At 45.7% G+C, this 27,545-nt stretch overlaps 1 protein-coding gene across 1 annotated transcript in view; it reads right to left on the reverse strand.

Moving 5' to 3' along the window:
* MAGI1 (membrane associated guanylate kinase, WW and PDZ domain containing 1) overlaps positions 1-24,893 on the reverse strand; it is a 301,318-nt gene extending 276,425 nt beyond the window's left edge. Inside the window, 1 exon segment of the mRNA XM_009997017.1 lies at positions 24,773-24,893. Coding sequence (XP_009995319.1) covers positions 24,773-24,893 — 121 coding nt within the window.
* Between the last annotated feature and the right edge of the window lie 2,652 nt (positions 24,894-27,545).

The following is a 27,545-nucleotide window of genomic DNA, read 5'->3' on the forward strand; positions in this document are numbered from 1 at the left end:
GGCTGACAGCACACAGTGATAAATATTTACTTGCACTTGAGCAATAAGAGCAGAACAGAAGTGGCCTGTCTGTGCCCAGGTAATGTCAGCTATTGCTTGAGGATACTTCAGATCCCAGCTTCCAATTCCTTACATCTTTAGCCTGGGCCAGGTTTCAAAGGAGGTGGTGAAAATTCACAGCATTGCTCTCCCACACACTGTGTGGGACCAACTCCTGGAGTGCAGGCAGGGGGGAGCCAGGACTGCTCAGAGGAGAGCCCTGCTTTGGAGGAGGAAAGTTTAAGGGATGAATTTCCGGCAAGCAGCAGGACAGAGAGAGGAGTGCTTGCTCCTCTGGCACACGAGGGGAAAGGATCCAACTCTGCAGTACCAGTTGAAAGAAGGATGTTGAGCTCAGGCATCTGACACGGAGGTGATCACCACCCACTGGAATGAGTTGCTGTTGTGTCCTTTCCCCTCTTGGCCTAAACATATCAGGCTTGGCATAATCCTGACATGGAACAGGGGCTTTCCTGAGGTCTGAAAATGTCTTCCTTAAATTAAGCTACCAAAAAAAATAATAAATAAATCTTCTTTTGTTGCTGCCTGTCATCTAATCACCACAGTGATACACTCAAACATCCTTCTGGGTTTATCAAGGCCACAGCCTTTATATTAAATTATCTCTTTTAGGAGACAAGTACACACTCTCCCTCCTGGCAGGGCACAGGAATTGGAGGAAAACAGTGCAGAGGAATATCTCTCCTTGTGCCCCCCTAACTTCACTGCTGCTTCTTCTGATGGGACAGAAGTGGTACTGCTGGTCAAACCAAGAGGAAAACCCACCTGGATCAATATTTATGGATGCCCACATAAGTAGTTACACAAAAAGGTACTTCAGATGAAGGTCTGCAACTGCATAAACCCATAATATTGCTGTACAGTAAAGAAAAACAGATTTCCTCCTGCAACACTGGCTCCCAACAGGGAGCTATCTCTGCATGGGTAATTCATAACAGGTTTGCATTTCAGCAAATGATTCTGCCATTTTTCCCACAATGTTTGAGTAGTATAGTAAGTTCACAGTATTTTCTAGGCTTTCTCCAGCTGCCTTTCACTATCTCTGAGTGTGCACCCCAGGAAGTTAGCATACACATATAGAATCATAGGATATCTCAAGTTGGAAGGAATACAGAAGGATCATATATTGCAAATGCCTGTGAATGTTTGCTTTCACATTTACAGCTAGCTCAGATTGAACAGCATCCATGGCAAGCCTGGGAGTTTGGCTACTCTTGTGCCAGAAAGGACCAGGATACTGTTAGGGACAACAAGAAAAGTGGGGTACACAGGGAAAGGCAGGCAGCTCCTTCTTTATCTCCTCTCTACTTTTTCCTGGGTCAGTCTTGGTGTTTAGAGAAGCAGAAAATAACAGCTGTAACCAAACACTAAGGAAAGTCAGAGCCCAAAAGAAGCAGGGCTGTGTTTCCCTGAAATGAGTGGATATTAGTTTTCTGACAGTTTAAATATTGTATTCTGCTTACTGACTGTCAGTAAATTTACAAATAGTTGGCAGCTTGGCTTATGACCAGGACCCAAAGGAATGTTGACTGTAGCAATTTAATGGCCCGTTCCTATCAGCAGCAGCAGCAACAGTTAAAATACTCCTCATAGCTAGTGAATTTATCTTTAAAAAAGCCCAACAGCAGAAGAGATGCTAGTTTTACATTCTTTACCCTGCTGAGGCCTCATATTAGATCATTATTCATTCCACACACCCCCAGACACTTCTCCAAAGCTTTGAATTTTGCTTCGTTCCAACTGCTAGGATTGCAAACTCTGTGATGAAAATAGACAAGTCCTGGATTTTTATCCAAAAAAAATCCCTCACTCCTCAACAAAGGCTTTATCCAATATTTAAGCACCATGAGTCAGCCATGCTGCTACACCAGAGACACTAAAACTGGATATTTTTCTTTAAGCTTCCAAATTCCTTGGTGCCAGAAGAGAGGATACAGAGATAAAAGCCTTGAGAGAGACCTGTGTTTTGAATGCTTATAGGGCTTGAATATTCCAGACTCCCATTTACCAGCCTGATATCACACAGCATGTTTTTCCTGCAGAAATTACTGCAGCACCCAAGAAGTGGTGACTTTGTGCCTGGTGTTCACACTGCCCCCTTTTCCAGTCCCCTCACAAGTGGAGCAGCACAAGGACAAGCTCACAGAGCTGTACTGAAACCTCTGCTCTGCTCACAACAAGAAACATGCTGGCACAGTCAGGCTGCTCAGGAACACATTTTTCCACCAGTGGCCATGCAGGTGAGATATGAGCTCAGGCTCTCTCCTCAGATGAGCTCCATCCTTAAAATTTTCACCATAATACAGACCAAGCAGATAATTCTAGCATGGCATTCCCATCCTGTCCAAGTGTGGTCAGTTAGTCAACACCAAAGAGCTTTTGCCAGCACTTGCTTTGCTCCAGCACTGGGTTGACCTCCAGCAGCAAAGCTCTCCAAGCACCAGCTGCACCTACACAAGGAGAGCACACCAGTGAAACTCCACATTCCAGCTACATCAAGCAGGACCTGGCAAAATATTTCCTTGACCATAGTTTCCTCTATCTCCACCTGCTTACCATCAATTTCTGAAACTTAATCCTGAAGACCCCACTAGACAGGCTAAGTTATGCAGTTCACTGCCCAGAAATAAATCTATGGAAAGGGCCACAGTGAGTTAAACTAATCAAGAGATTGTACAGGGTGAAGTGAGTGTGGGAAGTGCATTAAAAAGGAAAGGATATCAAAATAAATTTAGGAGACCCGTCTAGGAATGTGAACTGTTGCTTTCCATGCAATTATATACGAGACAAATCAGAGCTCTGGATAAAAATGTAAACATCTCTATAAGCAACAGGAGAGGGAAAGCAGAGTATCCAAACTAAAAGGCTCTCACACCATTAAATGTAATCTCTAGGCAACTATTAGCCAGTCTGAAAAGAAGATGAAAGGATAATGGAGGGAGATATGGGCTGGCAATTACTGTGGAAGTGAAGTGAAATAGTCCATTTTTATTTTTGTTTGTATCAAACTTCCACAGATATTAATGGCCAGATCACACTGAGAGGAAGGAAGGGAGAAAAAAAAAAATAATAATAACCAAAGGGCTAGTATTGTTCTCAGGTTCCTCAGAGTTTCCTGCCCCACAGCCCCAGAGATAAGGACCATGTCACAGCCACCCCAGCTCCAGACCATGGGACTGCACATCAGAGCATGCAAATCATGCTGCTAAGTGGGAGACTTTTGTTTACACTCATATGGTCCTTTTGGTTTTTCATAGGCCCAGGTTTTAAGGACACAGCCACCTCCACGAGCAAAGTTCAAAGAAGCTGGCTGCTATTGTTACCATTTCATAGAGAGGGGAGCTGAAGAACACAGAAGTGGAATGACTTGCTGAGACCACCCTGGAGGCCCATGCCTGGAGCCCCCCTCCCACCAGACCACACCATTCCCCCCAGATCCTGCCCACAACTGCAGGATTCCTCAGGCTTTCATACAACTGCTTCCCAGCTTCAAAAAGTGATGTCAACAGTCCATGGACTTCAAGAAAAATATGCAAGATGAGATCTTTATCTTGCTGCCTCTGAGAAAGCAGAATTAATGCTTGTTTTTAAAGCACCTCCTCAGTGTATTTCCTAATGACACAGCTGCATCCAGGGTGAGATGTGCAGGACAGTTACAGGCTACAAAGCACTCAGACAACAAGTCACAGCAGAAAGTGGAGCATCCATTGGTGCTGCAGTGCTGCCTTTACATCTGCCTCATAAAAACCCCACAGTAGATCTGAGGCAACAGCAGCACTCTTCCCAACAACAAGAACATCTCCAGAATTCATGGATAACGTGCTGCCTCCCACCATTCTAGCTGTAAAGCACAGAAGGGTTTGTGTGTTACAGGAACCTGCTCAGGGAGCAGGATGACCACATCAGAAACAGGCATTTCAGAACAGCTACTTTTTCTTACCAAGAAATATACCTGTATTATATTTCTAACTCTGAAACAGCTGGTGAAGACCCCAGATGTTTCCAGGAGCACTTCCTTAAGACCATGTTGGAGAACTGCTTGGACTGATGCCTCAAAACACTACTGCAATTTCTGTCAGCATCTCAGGACCAGCTGGAGGTAGCTCAGCAGAGGTTCCCCTCCATCCCTGCCATGGTTGAAATCCCAGGCCAAAGAGGGGATTAGCACTAGGATAAAAAAAAAAAGCTGTGTCAACAAAGAAGGAGCTCTCCAGGACATGACTTGCCATCTTTGCTGGTTACTGCCTAGGATGACAAAACCACAAGTGCCCTCACAAAATGTTACCACTGTTTCATATTTCCCCTTCCAAGCAGCTCTACAGAGGAGTCATCAAATACACAGACTGAAGAAAATGCTGGTGCTGTTTGCAACTCTTTTCTGACACTTGCTATTGTGAGCTGAACAGCAAGTGACAGCTTTAAAAAAAAAACCACAACAAAGTAATCTTGGGATAAACAAATAAAATGCTAGGAAGGGAGGAACTAAGGTTACCCTGCCCATGTGGCACAGGCTCCACCAGCCACGCTGTCAGCCCTGGGCTTGGGAATCACATGCAGCTCTTCTGCAGCAGGATTAGCAAAAACATACAGTCATTCATCTCTGTTACCCCACAAAGGATCTTGCTTTCCCACAGCGTTGCTTGTCCAGGGCACAACAAGCAGATGCAGATAATGAAGACATCTGCAGATGAAGCTTGAAAGACACAGCTCAGACTTGGGGGAAGAGTCAAATTGGATTTTCATCCCTCGGTGATCTGAGCTCTGTTACAGACCTTTTAGCAATGGCATAGAAACTGATGTGGGTTTGGGTGCATCACGTTCTTAGACAGAACATGTTTAAGCTTTAAGCAGAAAGAAAACAACCTGGTAATGTCATGACTACATTGCTTCCTAAAGCAAGAGCAACAGGGCAAGGTGGCAGCTGAGCTGCCTCGTGTCACAGCAACCCAGTGCCTGGGCATCACTTCAGACAGCTGCAACTCAGAGCCTGAGATTTCTTCTCTCTGCCCTCTCAGCATCAGTCTTCTTCATTCCTGCCTACGGCCACTTCAATGGAGAAAATGCATTTTCATCTTCCTGCTGGAACACACATCGTGCCAGTTGGAAAAAGATGTTCTCTTGTCAGGGTAAAGAGGAAAGAAAAAAGAAAAATTAGAAGGAAAACAAAGGTAGCTCCAAAAAAAATTAACCTAGTTATTCTGTTACATTTGGAAATTGTTAGAATTCACAACAGCACATATGGCAATAAACACATTTACTTCAAAACCAGACAGAAACAGGTTCAAGTCATAAGTCCTGACTCAGAATTCACAAGTCATTTGCAAGCCAAAGGACTGGACCTTAATTCTTGGGTACTGCAACCTTCAGATTCCCCTGAAAGTCACCATTTTAGAAGTAATCTCAGAAGGGAACTTGCTACTGTTTTGGCCAGGCAGGAAACAGAGTAGGAGCTTAACAGCTAAATAAAATAATCTTTGCAACAATTAGAAATGAAATTAAGTCTTTCTGGAATCCCACTGCAGCCCTGGCAACTCACCCCAGGCTCTGCTGCCAGATGAACTGCACGAAGCAAGACAGATTTACTGGAATAAAACCTGACCAGATACTGAATTAGGAGTACACTCCAAGTAACTGACAGGTTTTTTTCCCAGCCTTCATATGAACATCACAGTCATATGCATTTTGCACCCATCAGTTCTGGCACAACTAACTCCATTTTCTCTTAACAACTCATTGTTCTCTTGGAGCAGCAGTCACTGGAAATAAAGAGTGACCTCCTTCCACAAGATCAGAGATATATTTGCACACAAACAGCTGAAGAGAACTGGACCCTACAGTCTGCAGATGCTCACGATATAGTAAGAACAAATAAAAAAAGCTTATGACACTGTAACTCTGCACCACCAAGAGCATAAATCCTGCTGGAAGCACTGCAGTCAGATGGCCTTTCAAATTGCTCACAGGTTCTAAATTTCCTGACAATGGACCACAGGGCTGGTATTAAAACAGAAAAACCTTCTGCCAAACAAACACAGAGGCAATAAATAGTGATAGTAAAGCTGAGACTGATAGACCTCTGAATCCATTGGTCAAGAAAATTGGTATCTCAAAGCCAGGGTGCAAATCTGCTCACTGGACCTACTCAAGTGTCTGCAGCAGAGACCCAAGGCTGGAGACAGGCCATGGAACCCCATTCCCTGCTGTCCCAGCTTCCTCCACCTCTCTCTGCCTGGGAACAGGGAGCAGGAGCCATGGGAAGAAGGCTCCCATTCAGTGCACTGTGATACCACCATTAAAAAAAAGCCCCCAAAATGGAGGGATGTTTAAACACCAGCAACAGTCAAGTTAAGGACAACTCTGCTGAGCCAGCTGGAAAGGGAGCTGGGCTGCCAGAGGCTGCAGCACTATCTGCCTTTTGCTTCATCCCCACCTGTGTCAAGGGGGGCTCCCAGGGTGCCAGGGGACCAGCCCTGCCACCAGCACCTCACTGAAGACCCACATCCAAGTCTCTGCATTCACTGGAGCAGGTTGAGAAGCACAGAGTCCCATCAACACTGAGTTGGGGGGAAAAAACCAAAAGAAATATCAAGCCACTGCTAAAAAGCTAAACACAGTAAATCCCCGTGTAAACAATCAAATCTGGGCACTTAAGTTTTGTTTTTCATCTGTTCCTACATCTTAGCACCTCATCTCTGAAAACCATGACTAAGTTCTCCCTCCCTCATCCAATTATATGCACCCTCTCAACACTTTTAATGACAAAGTGATACAGATTGGATCAAACACAGCCCTTCCATTAAGCCACAACACACCAAGCATCACTCCACAAGCCTTTAGTATTCATGGGCAGACACTTCCCACAGGAACTACAACTACACCATCATTTAGCTGCAATTACATTCAAAACAGGCTGCAGCACAAACAGATCTGTGATTAAGTAAATGCAGATAAACCTTCCTATGAATCCAATGGCTAACACAGAAGCTCGCTAGAAAAATGCTTTCTTAAGCACATTCTCAGCAATCCTACAAAGTGTGTGCAGGATCCCTAAATTAAGGTACAAACAGGGCCACAGGATTATAACACCTCCCAACATTACCCAGCTGCAAAATGAGAGACTCATTTTACAATCAGAACTGAATGGAATTCATAGCAAGAGGTTATTAAAACCTGAAATCCTCTAGAGCTTCTCTCTTCTTCAATGAGCAAGTCTGTGCTATGTTTTTTGTTGAATGCATTTAACAAAAAAGAAAAAAAGCCTTTATTATTAAAAAAATAACAATATTCCTTACCACTGATACTATTCCCTAGGGAAAAAAAAAAGTATTAAATATACAACACTGAAGTATTTTAGTTTGGAAGGGGTTTTGCCACAAGGGAAAGGGGACACTTCTTATTATGAAATCTTCTCTTGCTCATTAAATCACCCCATGAATTCATGAGGTGACACCCAGCTGAGACCAGAGCAATGGCTCAATATGGCACTGTGGCCACTCAGAGAAATTACAGACATTTTACACATCCAGGTCTAACCTTCTACTAGTATTTATTTATAGGTAACAGATTTTTATGGATTTATAGCCTCAAGAGATCCCAAGATGATCTATTCCCATCTCCCTCTATAACACAGGCCATACCCTATCAATCAAACCCTCCCTGCCTTCTGCTTCAACTACAGCATTTCCCTGTACAAACCCACTGGGTACCACTTGACAAATTGCTTCAGTGTTTAATTATCCAGCCTGTTTTAAAAAGATTTCCTGACAAAGTACAACATTATTACAGTATTTCAATAAAATAAGTGTAAAATTACAATAGAGTGTTAATAAAATGGCCTTTTCTGTCATTGAAGAATGGAGTAGTAAGAATATATGCTCCCATTTTTTTTATACTTGAATAAAAAAAGGACATAAAAGAAGGCACCACTGTACAGGAAACATTAGGAAGAAATGTTTTAAAAGACCTCCCAGAAGAAGAAACAGCAACATAGCCCAGACCACTCATTCAGATGTACCAGCTGACAGTGAAATAAGACTATGTTAATAACCTGTATCTAAGACACCTTACTTCTGCAAACAGTTAACAAAAATGTTAAATCCATGGACAACAAACTCTGGACACAAGAATTTAGAGCCCTGCAATGCTCTTTATCTCTAAAAAGTGGCCTCCAGTGGGGATAAAAAAAACACAGGGGCAACAAACAGGCTCCTCCTCGTAAGGAATGGGCCCTTCCTGCCAGGACAACATGACCACCCTAGAAAGAGATCTTTTCCTGCTCAGAGAACTTCCACATCCATCTCCACATCTAAGCAAAGCCCTAGAAAAGTGGGTTACTGGTGCATACTTGCTCACACCGTTTGACAGGAGCAGGTCCATGGGCTGCCTGGGGTGGACCAGAAAGTGGGGAAAGCTCTCTGGTAACAGCAGGGCACCTGCCTCCAGGGCCCTTGGCCAAACAACTCCTCTGCTGAGAGACACACTTCCACAAAAACCATCCATTACAACCGTGCAGGTGGGGAAGCTGTATTTAGAGAAGATCACGGTATAAATTTTAAAACCCTCCTCTGCAGAAGGCCTTATCCAAAGGCCACTCAGACCAGTGAAGAGAGATCTGCTTCACCATAAAAGCCAAGCTGGGCTGCCCAGGCTCATCCTGCCTGAAGTGGGCATGAGTTTAGCCAGGCTTCCATTCTAATGATTCATCTCAAATCAAGCTGAAGGAATGAGGCAACATTTACTGCGATGAAAGGGAGGAATCTGTTTTGTCTTCTCTTACAGAGTGTCTCAGTGAGCAAGGAGTTACAAGTTCATTTTTCTGCACACATCAAATACTTCAAGACATAAACCAAGCCACACCAGCATAAGCTTCTTCTGACACATATAAAACACATCACACTTAACCTTGGCAAATAAAAAAAAAGACTGGGCCTGAGCCAGCATTTTTAAGACTTTCAGGATCAAACTCTTTAGTGCACTGGTAATTCATAATCATTTTTTTTAAAGCAGAAGAGAAAAAAGAAAAAAGCCTTTGCCATTTTAAACAACTCTCTAACGATTGCCCTGCAACAGCCTCTAATCCCTGCTGCAACCATTCCTTCTCAGTAATGGGAACACAAGCTTCAATCTAGGCTTGATTTTAAAAAGGGTGAGGTCTCAGACACCATCTCTGTCATGAGCCTGAGCCAAACTCCTCAGGAGATGGATATGTCCAACCTCCAGAGATGACCACACGCTGCCTGGCAGCACTTCAGTGCTGGTTTGCACCTGCAATTCACCCACTCCCTGCCACAGGCCACAAGATGAGGCAAGTCCTGGCCAAGAAGCATCAATGTCTGAGACACAGCATCACCACAGGGCTCCCAAGACCCCAGGCTTCACAGCATGCAACATACCAAACTGGGACTTGGAGACCATGGCAGAAACAAAGCCCTTCATGATTCCCAAGGCTAATTAGGGGGCTAATGACATTGATTTTGTCCATATGGTTTGAAAGGCCTCAGCTGGTTGGGGATGACCTAGAAACTTGGACTATTCCAGACCAGAAATCCTTTCCTTGCAGAAAGCAGAAAGACTTAAGTAGTGAAGACACTTAAGGAGCTCATCTGTACCAGCTGATGGACAGGACCACAGAGAAATAAAGGAAGGTAAAAGGTAAGGAATGTGTTTCAGAGCTGATAAGTCTAAACAGCAGCAGTAGCTGAAATTAAACAAAGAATCCCCCTTCTTTCACTATCTCCTCCCATTTGCAGTCCAAGCTCCTGTAAATTAATGTATATTTCAATATGTTTCCTCAAGCTGGCTTTGTGAGACAGTTGGTGTCTTGCAGAGTCTGCTCCACCTGACTGCACAGCACCCCAGCCCTCAGCACTCCCTGCTGATGCCACACTCCTCATTACACACTACATGTGTGTGGCAACCACAGGCCATGTCCCCCAGAACAGACATGCAACCTTCTCCCCATCACTGTGGACATCAACAAGGACTAATGAAAGCAGAGAGTTCTACTCAGAGCCCTCTTTCCTACCCAGCTTCAAAGCATTTGACAAAATGGACAATAATCTCAACTCAGGAAGAAAGAAAATGTTTTCTTTTTTTTTTTTTAAGGAATGATTTATACATAACAAAAACCTAATGGTGCAAAAGGATTTAAAGTTCAGAGGAGGCTCAGAGCTTCCCTACAGTTTTAAAGACACAAGTGTCCTGTTAGTTATTATTAAAAGTGCCTCTGAGAAGCAAGCTGGCCTCTCTAAAAACCTTTGTCTTCAAATCCTGGTATTTTTAAAACTCTCAGAAAGAATTCATACACCAGGAGTGTTCTTCTCAACCCTCTGATTATTATCAAAGGAATTGCTTAATATAAAGTCATTGCCATTGTAAAATGCCAAGTGTGCACTTAATGTGCTGATACCAAAAACTGAGTAATATAGCTGGGGAACATCCCAAACCTTCTGCCAACTTACTCAGGGTGTGAATATGGGAAAAAAACAAACCCAAAGTTTGCTACACAGCTTTAAGCTGTCAACAGATTTCATCCTAAATAGCTTTTAAACCAAACCAAAGCACACGACCAGCTGTGCTCAACTCCAGGTTTACTGGCAGCCAATTAATGTTTTACTAATTCCAGCAAGAGCCAACTCCTCCCTGATCTCTGTTAGGCTACAAGGCTGTAAAACACTCTGCATTGCTGCAAAGCAGGCATCGTGCCCCAGCCCTAGGGAGGCTGAGGATGGAGCTCAGCACCACAGCTGCTCCAGGAGGGCCTTGTATTCCTTGGAAAGGTCTAGCATTGATGGTGCACGAGGTGCAAGAGGAACCAGAAACCCTGAGCTTGCAATTGTGCCTGTCAGAATTTATCCCTGGAAAGTGGGGTAAAAGGTTAATGAAATCCAAGCTGAGGAAATAAAGCAAGGATAGAGATGACTGTGCTGCCAGCCTTTGGGGGTGGCTACACTGGCTGGAGCTCTTTCCTCTGCAGAGATGTCACTGGAGTCATGAGAGCAGAGTGACATAAGGCAGGTTCTGCCTCCCATGGAGGGGGTTAAAATGCCCTCCCAGGCACCACCATTTAATTCCCACAAGGGAACAGAATCCCTGCTGTGCTGCCTTCTGTCCTCCCTCCAGGAATGAGGTGGAGGGCTTGCAAGGAAAGAAACAGATACAGAAATTGCTCAACAAAAGCTTACTTCACATAAGGTCACACAGGGAGTACTGATTTGGGTTTTCCTGGCAAGAAGTGAAGCCACTGGTGTGGTGAGAACAGAGACCCCACAGGGGGGAGTCCTGAGCACTGAGGGACCCTCCAGCTGGGCTGCACTTGCCTATGAGCCTGGAACTTAGTTTTGGGAACCTTAATCCAATGTCTCAGCTTCAAAACAGACTTCTCAGAGTGATACAAAGCCCAGTTTAAATGGATGGGATATCTCAAGTGAGCAGCTTTGTGTGGTACCCCACGTATGGCATCTTCCTAGTCAGATCATTACCATGTTTTGTTTTGTGGTAGGCAATGCACTGCTCAGGCTTAAAATCAAAAGTAATAAGGTGAGGTTGTGCAGGACTTGTATAGCTTTTTTGTGCTTTTTAAAGGACAACTAATTTGTCTTGTGCACCAGCCTTCCTCTGCTGCATTGATATCATCCCTATGGGTTTCTGTAAAGGAACAGTATTTACAAGAAAGGGATCAACACCCTCTGGGTTTCAGATATAATGATTAGAACTGCAAAAATGAGTATTTCTACTCCAGGGGTTTAAACTCCTAGCTTGATTTCACTGAATATAGATTCCAGATCTAAAACCAGCTCTTTCTAGTGTTACTTAATCAGGGTGGCTCAAAATACAAAAAGAAACAGAAGGGGAGAGGGGGGGAGCAGAAAAGAAAACAAACAAACAAACCTAAACACCAAAACCATACATTGGAGAATTTCCCTGTTTCATAAACTTACTCACAAAGTGTCAGAAATACATAAACAATCAAGGATTTTCCCACTGTGCAGTGAGAACCATTTAAGGACATAAACTCAAGAATACCCAAGCACTAAATAAGCTGCCGTTGGACCAGGCACACATGGTGAGGTAGAAAAACCATCTGATCTTTGGAATCACTTTTACCACTGAAGCACTAAGGCAACAAACCTTGAGAAAATATGAATGCAATGCAAGACTAAACCAAACAAAGAAAGCAACACATAATTCACAGCAAATCCTCTGCCAGCATTTCACCAGGTGAATGAAATGAGCAGCCTAACAATTAGTAAAAGGAATAAATCCCCATGAAAAGCAAGCAGAAAGGAATTTTCAAGTGTGTGAATACCAAAAACTTGGCTTCACACTTGCTGTTGTTCCCAGTGCAATATGTTTACTCATTTCTCTGTGGCATATGAAGCTCAACTTGATATGAAAACAAACCACTGAAAGTCTTGGCAGATTAGTAAATGTCAGATCAAATTAGACCTTCTCCTAGACTATGCAGGGGCTGTACAGATTTATCAGTCTCACAGATTCTTTGCTCCCTTGACATGAATCAGCCAGAAAAGCCCAGAGACAAAAGGCAGCAAGATCAGAAAACTAAAACTGAGCAATTTTGGAAGGCCACTTATTGCCAGGCGTTGTTTTTCCATTAATCTCATTCACAGAGAGAGAGTTTTGGAGATGGATGGTGCCACAGGAGACAGCAAACAGCAAAAGAAAGCAAAGGCTCTCCCTGGAAGATAGCACAGAGCTGTAAGAGAAGCCACACAGCCCACATCCCAGGCTTGAAACCTGTGCTGTGCTAACATAGCGGGAGGTTTTGGATCACTTGCAGAAACCAGAGAGATTACTGAGCATTATACAGCAGGGATGCATCCCTTGAGCTTTGCTGCTGGGAGATCCTGCACAAAGCAGGTCGAGGCTTTGGTCTCCCATGGCCTTACTTCAAGACAGAAAGGGAGAAAGAAAGGAGAGAAGGAGAAGGTCTGCATTACAGAGGACATAACTAGGATGAATGAATGAGACAACCTCAAGATTCCCCTGACCTGTGCTAGTTCTCCCACTGTCAGTCAAGCCTAAAGAGAAACTCAGCAGAACCACAAGGACACTGCCCCAGAGAAACAGCCAAGCACCCTGAGCACAGCTGGGGCACAGGGAAACCAGTCCCAGCTCAGGTGCTTTGCTCACCCACAGGTTACCACAAAGATGCTGCTGAGAAGTGTGTAGGGCACAGGCAGCAAGCAACAGCACTCCATGTTTCTAGGATAGGGTAATTCCTTTGAAGCTCAGCAGCACACCTGACAGGAAGGTTTAGAGATGAAAAGACATCAGCCCTTTTTGTCTGATAGAGAAAACCGACTTTCCTACTTCATTCCTGCCCAAGGAACAGGCAGGGGAGCAGCAGCAGGAACAGCAGCTCAGCATCCATCGCCCACCCCTCACCACACCAGCTCAAGCACCTACAGGTGAAGCTTTCAGCCTCTGCCACTGTTACAGAAGTATTTACAGCTCTGGCTCTCTTGCTCACCTCACAGCATCTGCTAGGCATCCTCTCCTCTCCCCAGAGCTGGGTGCTTTCAGCAGCCCTGGCCCCACTCCCCCAGCATTAGGGAGGACACTGCCCCGACACGCTCCCCTTGGAACTATTTCCTAGGTATTCAGGAGCCCCAGTCCTGCAGCTTCAGCCAGAGCTGGAAATGCTGACATTCCACTTTCCCATCAGTCTCCAGGGAATGGTTTGCATTGCCTAACAAGTTAATTGGGGCGGGGAGGGGGGCCTCTTTAACATTTATCACCAGCCCTTCAAAGCAAAGAACAAACTCTCCCCAGGCACCCCCTCCCTGGCCCCTCAGAGCTCCAGCACATGCAGGTGCAGGCAAAGAGGGAGAACAAGTCACAGCTGAGATAAGTAAGGTATTCCAGCCTATGCTTAGCTCTGGGAACGACAGGTCCTCCCAATTTCCTAAGCCCTACTCAGTGCCCACAAACAGGCTGGGATCTACCTCTGCACCAAGCCACAAGCAACCAGAGGCTTGGAATTTGGGAATTCACTGACAACCAGTCCAGAGTGATCCTTACTGGGACTGGTGGGTGCCCCGAGAGCCTTTCATATGCAGACTTCCTCCTTTTACATCAGAAGTTGTATCAGTTGTATCCTCCATTGTATCAGAAGTTAATGACTCCCAATGACATAAAGTGGTTTGTGGTTTTTTTAAATCACAGTACAATTAGTTCCAAAACCCACGGAAGTATCTGACAACTTGAATTCTCATTAAGAAGACAGAATTATAAACAAGAATCTCGTTACTCACAACAGATACCAGAGCACACACTGTTTATAAAAACAATTGTTAGGTTTCTGTGGGGCAAGATCATCTTGTGCTTTTTATTTAAGGAACACAATGGTAAAGATCATAGAACCATTACAGCACGGAAAGCAACTGTGCTTGGAGGGTTCACTTTGCCTTTGCACAGGGAAATAAGGAGCAGGATAATGTTTTATTGTTACTCTTTCCAAATACACTTGTGAACAATATATTGCTTGAAAACAATGGCTTGTAAACAACTTTGATAGGAAAAGCAAACAATAGCTTAAGAAACAGAAGGAATTTGTATCCTAAAAGATCAAGTTACTGTTTGGCTTGTTGATGTGAAATAAACTACTCTATTCATTAGAGCTCAAATAATTTAGGAACTATAACCACAAGTATCTATAAGTAAAGATCATGGCAAGGAAACAGAACTGGAACATAAATATTTAGGATTTCACTGCAGCAAAGAACACACACAGCTCCTTAGCTACACGGGGAGAGGGTGAGGGCACCACCCTTTCTGGCAGCCACCTAACAATTGCCAGGGGAAGAATTTTATTATTTTCCAAAAGGCAAGAAATCAAAGAGGATACTTCATTTTTCTTGAAAGAGAAAAGATGACCCAACACATTTTCTTGGTAAGACTTGCAGTTTGCAAACCTCAGTTCCAAAAATAGAAGCTGGAGCCAAACCCGACACTGGCCCCAAGCACACAGACATGCACTGCAAGCTGGACTGACTGATGGGAACCCTTCCCTGAGAGCCAGCAGAGCAGGAACTTAATTAGAAAGAAACCAACTCAAGCCGAGCTCTCAAGATGGCTCCAGAGAATGGGCTGGGGAGAGGGAGCAAACAAAGAGGCAGCACAGCGAGTGCAGTGCACCCTGAGAAACTCCTGCCAGGCTCAAGTGCTCTTCCTCAAGCCCCTACCTTGTGTCTTCAAGAGAAGAAACAACCTGCCCTGGGATTCAGTTACACCACTCAAGCCCATGCTCAGCACTCCTTACCTGCCTCCTCCTCTCCCTCTTGTTTTGGGATCCCCAGCCAGGCACAAGCTGCTGGCTGAGGTGGTGATTGCAAACACTCCTCAGCTTCATACCTGGGCTGGGGACACTGAGCATGCTCCTGGTTCCTCCCTGGCCAGGTTTCAGAGGGGGGAAAAAAAAAAAACAAACCTCCCTGAAAGCAGATTAGAGATGTCCCAGCAGTGGATGAGCTTTATCCTGGATCTGTTTCAAAGCATTTCGACCCCAAAGGGGATAAGGCACCAAGCAAATTGCACGCAGCCCTTGCTTGTTGTAGCAACTGACTCTAAATCAACCCATACAAAACAAAAATCCTTTTCAGGAAAACACAGGAGATCTGGGGCCAATTTCAGGTGCTGGCAAAACACACCTGTGTGTTTGATTGTGCCTCAATTTCCCATCTATGAGGAGCAGCTGTGCAGACCTGGTTTATTCCTTCTTTTGCTTGCCTTGCCTGTAGCACATTTGGATAATATTCAGCTATTTACAAGGCATTTTTACAATACCTAAGACAACAGGGCCTTGACCTCTATTATACCTGCTAAATGCTATCACATTGCTTGCATCACTGTAAACCCAGAACTTAGGCAAATAAAGAACAGCTCCCAAGAGACTGTCAAAAAGTCTCCTCCAGTATGCAAACACTGCCAGCAATGCAGTCAAAGCTGCTGGAGCCGAGACGTAAAATATTACAGATCAGAAAGGGAAACAGGCAGCAGGATGAGAACAGCAGGATGAAAACAGCAGGCTGCTTTCCTGCAGCTGCAAGCACACGTTTGCTTCAGGGCCTGCTGCTTCCCTAGAGTCCAAGGTTGCCAGAAATGTTGCACCAGAATCTGATCCAATTTCCACGGAGCTTCCTGATGTCACCCCCAGTCCGGCACAAACCCCCACCCTTGGTGGGACGTGGCCACTCGCCTGCTCGGAGGGTTCACTCTGCCCATTTCACAGCAGGATCCCCAGGACACCCTCATGTCACACCTCAGGTGAAAATCCTCAATCGTCCGACTTCTTATAAATGCACCATTTATGCAAGACACTAGTGCCAGCCTGGCCAGATGGTCAGCCCAGGGCTGCCATGCTGACCTGCAGAAGCAGCCACTTTTGGCCAGTCAGCCCTGTAAACAAAGCCATTTCCCCAGGTCTCCCCAGTCTGAAAATGTGCCCTTTTAATTGAGGTGCAGAATCAGCCAAGTCACGCTGAAGGCAGGCAATGAAGACCCTGACCTCGGAGCACCTGGCAGAAGAGCACAGGTAACACCTGTGATCCTGCCTTTTCCTTTCTTTGGGTCTCTCCTGGTCCTCTCAACAGCTGCGATATCAGGCTGGTTCCTTTCATTTTGAAATTTAGCACAGGTTGAACTGCCCAAAGAGCAATTTGGGCAGCAGCAGGTTGGTCTGGAGGGAGCAGTGGAGGTGAGGGTCACCCTTGAGCAGAATCTCCCAGGGGCTGGGGACATTGTCACTGCAGGGCACTGCAATGGGGATGGAAGACCTGGTGGCACCAGGCAGGACCAGACAGGCTTCCCCACAGAGCAGGCACAGGTCAACACCCAGCACTCAAAACCCATGAAATTCAAAGACATTAAATTGAAATTGGGCCTTTCCTTGCAAAGGAAAGTAGCCTAAGGGGACATGACAGCCCCCACCAGAATAACTTTGGTCTCCTACTGGTGCATACTGGATGAAAAGGCCAACCCACCCCCTGTGCATGGACTCAAAGACCCCTGTGCTTGACAAAGTGAGCACCACCCTTTGGAGTACACCTCTTGCCAGGCCTGACTATTAGGAGTGGAAAAAAAAGCCCAAAGAATAGAGCCAGACTGTCCTTGCCACAAGCTCATACTCCGGCGTGGTTGAGGTGCCTTCTTTATAAGCCCTTGCTTTCCACAGCTTGTAACTTTCTAAAAAAAAAAAAAAACCAACAAACAAACCCATGGCACAGCTCTGAGCCACCCAACAGGACACCCTGTGCTGTGATGATAGTGGGGTCACCCAGAGCTGGGCACATGTCACCCGAGCCAGGAAAATAAGGGACCCCCCACCCCAGCAGCCCCTGCACGGCACCGGCGTTTACAGCACCCGCAGGCACGTCTCCCCCAAAGAAGCTACTTGCAGTTACTCAGGATTCGGCCTTTTCAAAGCCAGTCACTGCAGTGCATCAAGTTTTATCGAGGGGGAGAGAAAATAAACTTCAAAATATAATCATAAGCACTTGAACTAGGAGCTCTTAAATTAAAAAAAAAGCCACACACACAGGCTGCTGCAACCAACCCGGTCCTGATATGCTCAGCTCTGAGCAAACACTGCATTGATCTTCTCCTCAACAACTTCAGTGCTGCCAAGACTGATGATTTTCAAACATATATGATGGTTTTCTAAAAAAAAAAAAATAATCATCTCAACTCCTGGAGTCAGGCGAAAAAGCAGAAATATGCACTTTTACTAAGTAAAGGGCTTTTCAATCATCATTTTTGCCCAAGGAACAAATTAAAATGAACCTTTACATTACAAAACTGGGGAAAATCTTAGAGCTAAAAGACCCTTCAATGGTTACCATTGCTTTAAATCTTGGAGTGGAGAGGGCACTAAAATAAGCTACATGATTATTTTTTTGGAGCTCATCTCACAATTTACATGAACATCTAAGTTGTTGGGGATTATTTTTTTTTCCCAAAAAAAAATGATGCTGTGAGTAACTGAGCAGTGGATAAACTCCAAGGAAATTATGAGCTCTCTGCCATTACTTCAACAACCTGAAACAAGGTGACATGCATGGAATAAATTCCCAATTATTCCTTTAGCTCTTCCTGTCACTACAGAGAGCTCTGACTTTGAAATAATCAGATATTAAACACAATCTGGAGAGCAGGATGAAAGGGGCCATGTTCCACTGTAAGATCTTATCCTCCAAAATCCTAGTATTTTCAACGGGCTTCCAGGCCTGATCTCCCAGTTTCTGAGACAAAACTCCCACTGAAAGCCTGCTCGTGCCACCAGCTGGTGCATGTGTAGGAGGTCTCTGTGGATGTCAGAGGGGCCAGTTGTGCACTGGGGACAGCCCAACAGCTCATTTGCTGTTATCCCACCCACTTGTTGGGCAGCTAAATCCTTCCCACAGCCCAGGCTGAACTCACCACCCTCCTGTCCTGCTTGACCTAAGACCCCTGAATCCTGGGGAAATGAGGCCAACAGGAGCTCCTCTCTCTGCATCCAATTCCCTTGGTGGCTGTGAGTGGGAAAGAACCACAGCTCCTCCATCATCTCCTGATCCACATTTATGCCACTTCCAGAACTACAGATGAGTCTGGGAGCAGCAGTCCGGAAAACTTCCTCCTCATCCTCACAGTGACAGGACAGTCAAGCTGCCCACTACTTCTCATAGAATCATAGAACCTTAAAGAGGAACCACCAGACCTTCAAGACCATTCAGTTCCAACCCCCTGCATGGGCAGGGCCACCTCCCTTTAGACAAGGTTGCTCAGAGCCCCCATCCAACCTGCCCTTGAACACTTCCAGGGATGGGGCAGCCACAGCTTCTCTGGGCAGCCTGGGCCAGGGTCTCACCACTCTCACAGGCAAGAATTTCTTCCTAATATCTAATCTAAATCTACCCTCATCCAGTTTGAAACCATTATCCCTCATCCTATCACAGAACTCATGTAGGAGTCTGCTGCTTCTCCAGGGACAGCCAGATTCATTCCACAGCAGAAGGTGTCTCCAAGCACTCCGTGTCCTCACCTCAACTCTTCACCCTGTCTCATTAAGACATTGCTCCCCACTGCCCCTCCTTGCTGTTCACCTCCGTGAGCACTAATAGGTTCCTTTGCAAATCCAGTGCACACTCAGTAGAGCTCAGCAGGCTTGAAACGTTAATGTTCTCATGCATATACAGAAGAGCAAGTTTTATCCTAAATAGAAGTGGCAGCTTCTAATTTAAGACTCCATAATTTGACTGCTAGGCACAACAAAAACCACCTATTTCCCGTGTAGGCAAACACTGTTAGAAAGTCACCTCAATGTGTAACATCAAACAAAGGCAACGACACTACAAGGAGAGTGCATGGGTTGGTTCCCTTTGCTGCCAACCCCTTCTGCTGGGGTTCACTCCCCAGCAGCCCAGTTGTCATTTTTGTGGTTGAAATTCCACTCCCCCCACTAACACCATCAACCAGTTGCTGCGGGCAAGAATTGCATTAACTTATTTCATCCATAGTCAGACCAGCCATGGGGGCAAGGGAGCAGGCTTTTTAAAGATTCTTAGTCTTCTTTATATGTGTCTCCATGTATTTATACGTGCATGGACATAGAAATATGCACACATATTCATGCCCACTCTAAAATGCCATTTAAATCACTGCCACTGCAGTGAACAGGCAGAGCCTGCTGTGAGTGCCCAGCAGACCCAGCTGAGTTCTGACAGCCACAAACACTTCGTTGCAGCCAGTGGGTCCCCGCAAGCCCCCAGGAGCACTGCTGCTCCTCACATGGCATCTTTTCCTTGCACTGGACCCCAGTCTGAACTGGGCACCACCTCACTCCAGCAGGAAGCATCCCCACTGTGTGGATCCAGAGCACGACACACGCAGCTCATCTGCTTTGCTTTCCCACCTGCTAGAATACGTTGAGCTGTTATACGTGGACCCCAGATCCATCATCCCACCCTCAGCAGCTGTTACATTCACTCTGGCATTTACAGCAGATGTTACAGAAGGTAAAAAACAACTGAGACTTCCAAAACTGGGGCTGGGGGAGGAGAGGCAGAGCCCAACCCCTTGCACCATGGGCTGCAGATGCAGCACCAGCACGTGCAGCAAAGAGCCACGTCACGGCACAGAGCAGCTGAAAGACATTTCAAGTGTTACCACAGCAGCATTAAAAAGCTGTCAGCTTCCTGTGAGTCAAGCAGCAGAGGCTGAAATTCGGTGTTTAAAGGATTATTACATATAAGTGACTTAAATTATACATCCTGGTTGCTGGAACTGACACCATCTAAAACACACCATCTATTCCCTGTTTCCGCTGACACTGATTATTATCCATGAAAAGATGAACATTTTCCTACAGGCACTCAAGTACCAAACTAGGGATTTATAAATTGGAGATAATTAACAGGTTTTTAAATTACAAATAGGCTAAAAAATTTACATTCCATCGGCCACCTGAGAACACTTAAAGAGTAAAAAAATGGACATTTTATACCTGAAAAACTGCTTGTTCTCTATCAAGGCTGCTAATAGAAGCACAAGAAGCTTGGAGCTATTTTACAGTGGATTCACAATTACACAGTTGTTGAAGTGGTGGATGACCTGAGACAGACTCAGGCCCTGTTGTTAATTCTCTCACACAGACCTCTGGAAGCCACATCTCTATTAAGCTGACAGAAATAAATTGCCTGTTTCTCCTTTATAAACAAATATGCAGAGTGACTTGCAAGATGTTACCTTTCGGATTTCGAAGACAAGAAGCTGTAAAATTTTCTTGGCTAGCAATGATGGTTCTACCAGGAGCAAGAAAGGGAGGCACAAGAGATCACCCAGGGCCATGAAAACTGGGAGAGGCCCTTCCCCATCCACCCAGAGCAGCCACAGGCCCTCCCAGAGGCTGGTTTGGTCAGCCCCAAACCCTGATAGACCAGCAGCTCCTTCTTGCAACTGGGGCCACCCTGTGATTCTGTGGTCAGATACTCCAACCCAGAGCATCTGCACATTTTTGTCTTTGTTGTGGACATAAACTGTGCTGGTGGTGTGAGCAGCAGACACCAGGTCTGTAAGCTTCAAAGCAAACCCTTTGAGACCATTTAGCCTCCTAAAACAGTTCGGGAAGAAGAGTTTTGCTCTTCATTCAGCCTCCAGAACCAGGAGAAACCCATGAAGAGTCAGCTGGATTTTGCATCTGAGAACCCAGAGCTTAGAGTGCTCTGCAAGTCACCAACCCCTTTTCATTGGTAGGGAAACTGAGGCACAAGTCAGTCTCTCTTGGGCAGCCCTGGGGCAAGCCAGCTGTGCCAGCCACCAAGGTCACAGTCCTCTCCTTAGCCATGTGCCATTTGGCAGAAACGTGCTACACTGGATCAGCTTCTTCAGCCTGAAACATGGAGCTCCTGCACACTTCTTGGGCTTTAACTGTCTCAAGGGACAATATTGAAAGGTATCAGGACTGGTTGCTTTAGTCACCTTGACGTGCAAAGCTTTGATGCAGCACAAAACATCACCCTGGACCAAAATTAACCCTAGCAAGAGATGGTGGAAGTGCTTCAGCATCGAGGGGTGATGGCTGGAGCTGTGTCAGGGGGAGTCAAGCCTGGATGTTGCAGCTTTACCTCCATTTTACATCCCAGACAATTGTGGCATGGAAAAGAAAACTTGCTCCTGTGCTGAGGTGGTGAGAACAAAGTCTCTCAACATCCTTCCTGCTTTACAGTGTCATGCAGGACACCTGACCCTCCACCCCAGTGACAAGTGCACATGAAGGGATTAATACCTGCTGATATGAGAGCAGGTGATGGAGTTGTGGCATCTCAGTTACTTCAGAAGAGATCCTGTTAACATTATTTCCTCTCCTTCCCTACAATTTGCAAGACAGATAAAGCAGCATCGATCTCACTGCCTGGCAGAAATACCAGAGACACCATTTAAGCATAAAGATCTCAGGGAAGGAATCTCCAAGGAATCTTTTCATTCAAACAAGGACCCTTACAAAATGCTAGGAAAAAAAGAGGTGTTGGGGGAAGTCTAATCCTCTATCTTCACTCTCAGCTCCATTTGCCCTGCATCAGACTCCAAACAGAAGAGGCTCTGAGATACTCAGAGAGCTGTGGCTGCGAGCAGAAGGCAGAGGGAGAGGAGAGACAATGCAAACAGCAGCAAATACAAACAGTGACTCATGACACCCAGCAAATAAACAGCACGGTAACAGTTCTTGCAATTATAATTCAAACCCAAATAAACAAGAATGACAGTCCAGCAGAGCGAAAGGGAGGATGAGAGTGATGGGAGGGGGGTGTGATGACTCCATCACCTTCACATCTATTGCTCACATAACATCCCCAATGAGCAGCTCCAGAAAGAATTAGAGGGAGGGAAGGAAAACTGTATGGGGCAGCAGCAATTTCTTGTGATCTACATCTGTGCTTGAAGTTTTCATGACTGCACTGAGAGCAGAATTTATATCCCAAGGCCATGCAATAGCCTACAACACTGCTACTGGTTTTGACCCCCGGCCCCAGAAAGCACCTCTAGCAAGAGAAATAAAACGTTTGATTTGGTGGGTTAATGAGTAAAAATAGGCCTTGTGTGGTGGGTGGATGGACAGAAGGCAACTGAGTGGGGGGCAGAAATCACACCCTCCACAAGAAGCATCACTTGGGCCACTCTGCAAATCCTCCAGCAAAGCAGATTGACAATTCCTATTGCTATTGCTTCATCACCCTCCTAGTGAGAAACTCTCCCCCAGTCCGTGCCTTCAATATTCTTTTTCAGGCAAGGCAAGGTACTTTCCCTCAGCAGGTACTCAAAGCTGATCATAATCCTTTCCACAGAAATCTTCTGTGCATCAGCAAACATATTGCTTGGACTTCCAAATACATTTCCTCCAGCTTTCCCTCTCCAGCCTCACTTGCTGGGCCTGTGCAGCCCATCTCCAGAGGTGCAAGCACTGCCCTCATGTCCCTCAGCGCAGGGGGAAGCAATGACCAGCCTGGTCTCAGGCACCAGGCTTCTGCAACAGTGACTCAGAGAGGGATTTGCCTCCTTTCCTCCAACCTTGGGACACTGTTGGTGTGTTGGAGCTGGGGATCCACAACAGCCCCCATCACCACGTAGCACCCTGCACCGCCTCTGCTGTTCTTCCACTTGGTCATTTGGCTTCTGCTGTCACCAGAGTCACTGCTGCCACCACCTTCCTCTTCCCTAAACCTCATCATGGGGGTGCCTGGTGGGTTTTGCTGTTCACCATGATGATCTGAAATTCTGTTCCTAAGCCTCGGTCACATCAGCAGCCCCTCTTGTGAACTAACTTGTTATCCCATTCAAGCAGGAAGCTGGGCAGATTTGCCTTTTGTTGGTTTTTTCTTAATAAGTCAGATTTTCCTTCAGACCCCACCTGCCTTCTCCCCTCTGCTGTCCTCAAATTGCCCTGGAACTTTTTTTAGGAATTGGGGATGGATTCTCTAATACTGCATTCTCTAGGGCTTCCCTTCACCTCCCAATGGAGGTTTGGAGTGGGCTTTGTTCTGCCTCCCCACACCCCTGGGGAACACCAACAGCAATCACCAGCTTCACACCTTGCTGAGACCAGGTTTTCCTCAAGTCATCTAGAGTAATTTCCCCAAGCTCAGCTGACACGAGCAGTGGGTTATCTATCTCTATTCACTATCTATCTCTATTCACATACCCTTACCCCCTCTATTTGCAAAAGCCACACATCTGTGGATGTAATTATTAGTACAGGTTTGTGAGGACTGAGGCAGAGGAAGCACAGAGCACGTCCACCTCTTGTGGCCCCTCATCTCTCCAGCCTTGCTCTGCTCCTCTTTGACTTTTCCACTTTCCTTTGCAAGAAATTCCCTCAATTTGGAAGCCTTCAAATAAATACTTTTTTTCCACTAGAGGGCACAAAGACAATTTCTCCTCAGTGAAAACTGATGTTAGAAGGATAAATAAAAAAATTAATCAATTATTAGCATCTCACCAAAAGTATCTCCAACTCCAAGAAATCAACACTTAAGAAATTGCAATGTAGTTCTAACTCTCCAGGTACTGTAACACCACCATCTCTCATATACAGAGATTGAAAACCTAAAAATCCCAAAGTGACACTACTCTAACAAGGTCTCCTACACAACACTAAGCACTTTATCCAGCAATTTCTATGGTGCCCACAACTTCTCATTAGGCAGAGACCACAGTATTAAAACAGCACTGGAGGGGGGAAAAAACAAACCATAACCTGGTATTTTCTAAGTTGAACTTACACAAATTCAGCTTCAAGTCACTGAACTTTTTACCCTTTTGTTCCCTAGATCAAAAGAAGTTTTTTACCAGCAAAGATCTTCTGTTTGCAGATACTTTTAGATGACAAGTCACCTCCTGACCCATCTTGGGTAAATTACAGAGCTTTCAGCCTTTAAGGCTCTTCCACACAAGCCAGCTTTTCAGCTTTTAAGCTTGTCTTGTAAACTACTTACAGGTTTAATCTATAACCATGACACCTTAGCCAGTTCCTCACCAAGGAACAGTGCTGGTTTGCTGTAAGAAACATGGAAACTCAACGGGAAAGCAACTCAGTCAAACATCTGGTGACACCAACCCATGAGCAAGAGTAAGTTCAGAGCACTACGGACCTTGAGAGCATCGTGGCCCTCAGACCTCTCCAACCTGACCAGGAGCTTCAGGTTGAGCAAGAACCTACCTTGCTGACTTCTGTGGTCCTGACAAGCTGCTCTTCCAGGGCCCAGGCTGAGGAGCTGCAGGAGCGCCGGGCAGCGCACCAGTGCACGGGCGCCCACCCGCACGCCCACCCTGCCCTCCATGGCCCGCTGTCCCTCCACACAACCTCCCTCCTCCAGCCTGAAGGTTTGCCTTCTGCTGCCCGTGGGTTTCCACTGACTGGAAGCTTGCATGGAGCCAGCCCAGAGTTTTGCTAATGGCCCAGGAGACAATAGCCACACGCAGGTGCTTCCTCCCATTTAACGTGTTTACTTGTGCAGCTCAACAACGTGACGCTGCTGTGAATTACATCTGCAGGCTGCTTTACAGAGTTCAAAAGGTAGCACGTAACAAAAGGAACACCAAAATACTGCTTATTAAATGAAATACTGCAGATTAAGTGCTTCTTCTTTATTTCCCCCCCCCCTTTTAAAGTCTGCTTCCTTTACCAGGGCCAAGCAAGAGGGTTTTTCCAACCACAAAAGCAAAGCGGTTTCAAATGGGAAATGACACGTACTACAGCAAAACAAAACAACACAACCCAAAAAAGACTGATTTATCAGATTTACCCACTGCTTAGGCTGCAGCTTCTTGTGGCCTGGAAAGGACAACACTGTCACTGCTAGTGAAGGCTGAACTCAACACCCTTATATCTGCACGTGCTCCAAGAAGGATCAGAAAGATCCAGCAAGAAGGTTGGGTATAGCTAAGCCACAACACAGAGCTAAGGAAAACATCAGGCTGATAGAGGAACAAAGGCCTTTTTGTTTTATGAGATAAAGCAACCAATTCAGCTGTATTCCACAGGCTTAAGACTGAAAAAGAGAATAAATATTTTTAAAAAGCAGCATCTGATTCTAATTGTGATGCCCTAAGCTCAGAGTACATGAATCAAGATGTTTGCTGTGGGCACCAGGCACTCAAATCCATGGTTGGACCTGTACATAGGAAGTATCAGATGTGCTGAACATCTTGCAGTTCCCTCTACAGCCAGTGAAGGATCAAAGATACTCGGTACTTAAGAGTAAAATAATAACCATTGTCAAGACACTTTGCCTGGTACCTAAATAAACTCAGAAACCCAACTTTACAGACACTGACTTGTGAAAATCTCAGCCCTTCCCACAGCAGCAACCCCTTCACTGTGCCAGAAGTTTCAAATAAAATATCCTCGTATTCAAAACCCTGCAACTTAAGGCACTACTTCCTTCTCACATGGAACTACACCACAAAATGCTGAAATCAACAGCACACACGTGCTCATTCAACCCCATTCTCTTAATGACAAAACCAATGGAATGGAGTCCTTCTGTCTGAGCACCAGGTTGCTCTGCCCACTGTCCCCAGTCACCACTCTTTGTGATGTCCTTATGTTGATTTGTCTTCTCAGTGGAAACAGCCACCATCTCCTCTGAGATCTGGTAGGATGATTGCTTGGAGAAGATCAGATCCTAACTCCTTCCATGCTTTATCACCAGGGAACCTTGCAATGGCAATTAAAATCCTCCTCTCCATTTCTCCTGTCACAGACACAAGCCAGAAAGCAAGTGGCAAGTCCTGCTTTCATCAATGCAAGTGACACTCTAATGCAATGGCTTAAAATCAGCAGGTTAATAATTTCAGAGATGCTTTCACACAGCTCAGCGATCTTGTGTCCAGCTTACTGGACTTCTCCTTGAAGTAACAGTGGAACACAGTCAGGTGTGTGCCCAAAAACAGCTGCAGCACCTCCAGAACTCAACTGCTGACAAACAATTTGGACCAAACCTGCCTTCCCTGTGCTGAAACAGCCTGTCAGCACCCTCCACATACATTCTCCTCATTTTAAACAGCATTAGCAAACAGCAGATGGGCTTCATAACCTCTTCAACCTTCTTGCCCCTTCTGCAAACAGATCTCTAGCAGGCAAAGGCTAAATGAGCATCTCCAGTGGTCTCTAAGCTACCCACAGAAACAAAGACAAGGCATCATATCTGTCGTGTTTGCAGGCAGGATCTCCATCCCAGGGAACCTGCTGGGCAGTCTCTGCCCCAAATGGCTCAGCATCACCACATGCAACCCCTCCTGCACTGCTCTACCCCCTCTAGGAGCCCTGCAGAGCAGGACCAGGGACCTTGTGAGGTGGCAGACATGAAGACAGCAACCCTGTGTCTCTTTTCTTGTTGTTTTTAGTCTTTAGTCTTTCTGGACACAAGCAACCCCTGTGTTTTATCGTTATGGCTTTCACTCTGCTGCTGCACAGAGGTCCTGAAGGGCCATAAGATGCCACTGCTGTAGAGAAGATCCCACTGGAAAACAATTTAAAGCACCGTAAATCGCAGGATCAGAGAGTAAACAGGTGAAAGCAACTTCATTTACCAAGCAGAGGCTTATGGATGCTCAGATTTATCGCATAGTGCCTTGGGCAGGTGGGAGGGCAGCGAGAGGAGAGAACTATTTCTGGCTGTAAAATGTCTTAAATGCCAAAACCCAAAGAAGTCTTTACAAGACCTGTTACCTGTACTTGCTCCGAGGCTGCCCAGGGCCCAGCATCCTCCAGGACAGCAATACAAGCCCAGCTTGGTCCCACCAGGGAGGGCAGAGGGCTGCAGGAAAGCTGCCCCTTCCCCAGGCTGCTGCTGGACACCACATGCAGGGGTGCAAAGCATTCCAGAGTCAGTGGGATAACAGCATTGGCTGGGACAAATGGGGAAGAGCACTAGGAATGTTTTTTCCCAAAGCTTTTAACAACTATAAGACAACACCTCTGTAGGGAA

Source organism: Chaetura pelagica, unplaced genomic scaffold (genome assembly GCF_000747805.2).
Source record: "Chaetura pelagica isolate M959 unplaced genomic scaffold, ChaPel_1.0 scaffold364, whole genome shotgun sequence".
NCBI classification, from domain to species: Eukaryota; Metazoa; Chordata; class Aves; order Apodiformes; family Apodidae; genus Chaetura; species Chaetura pelagica.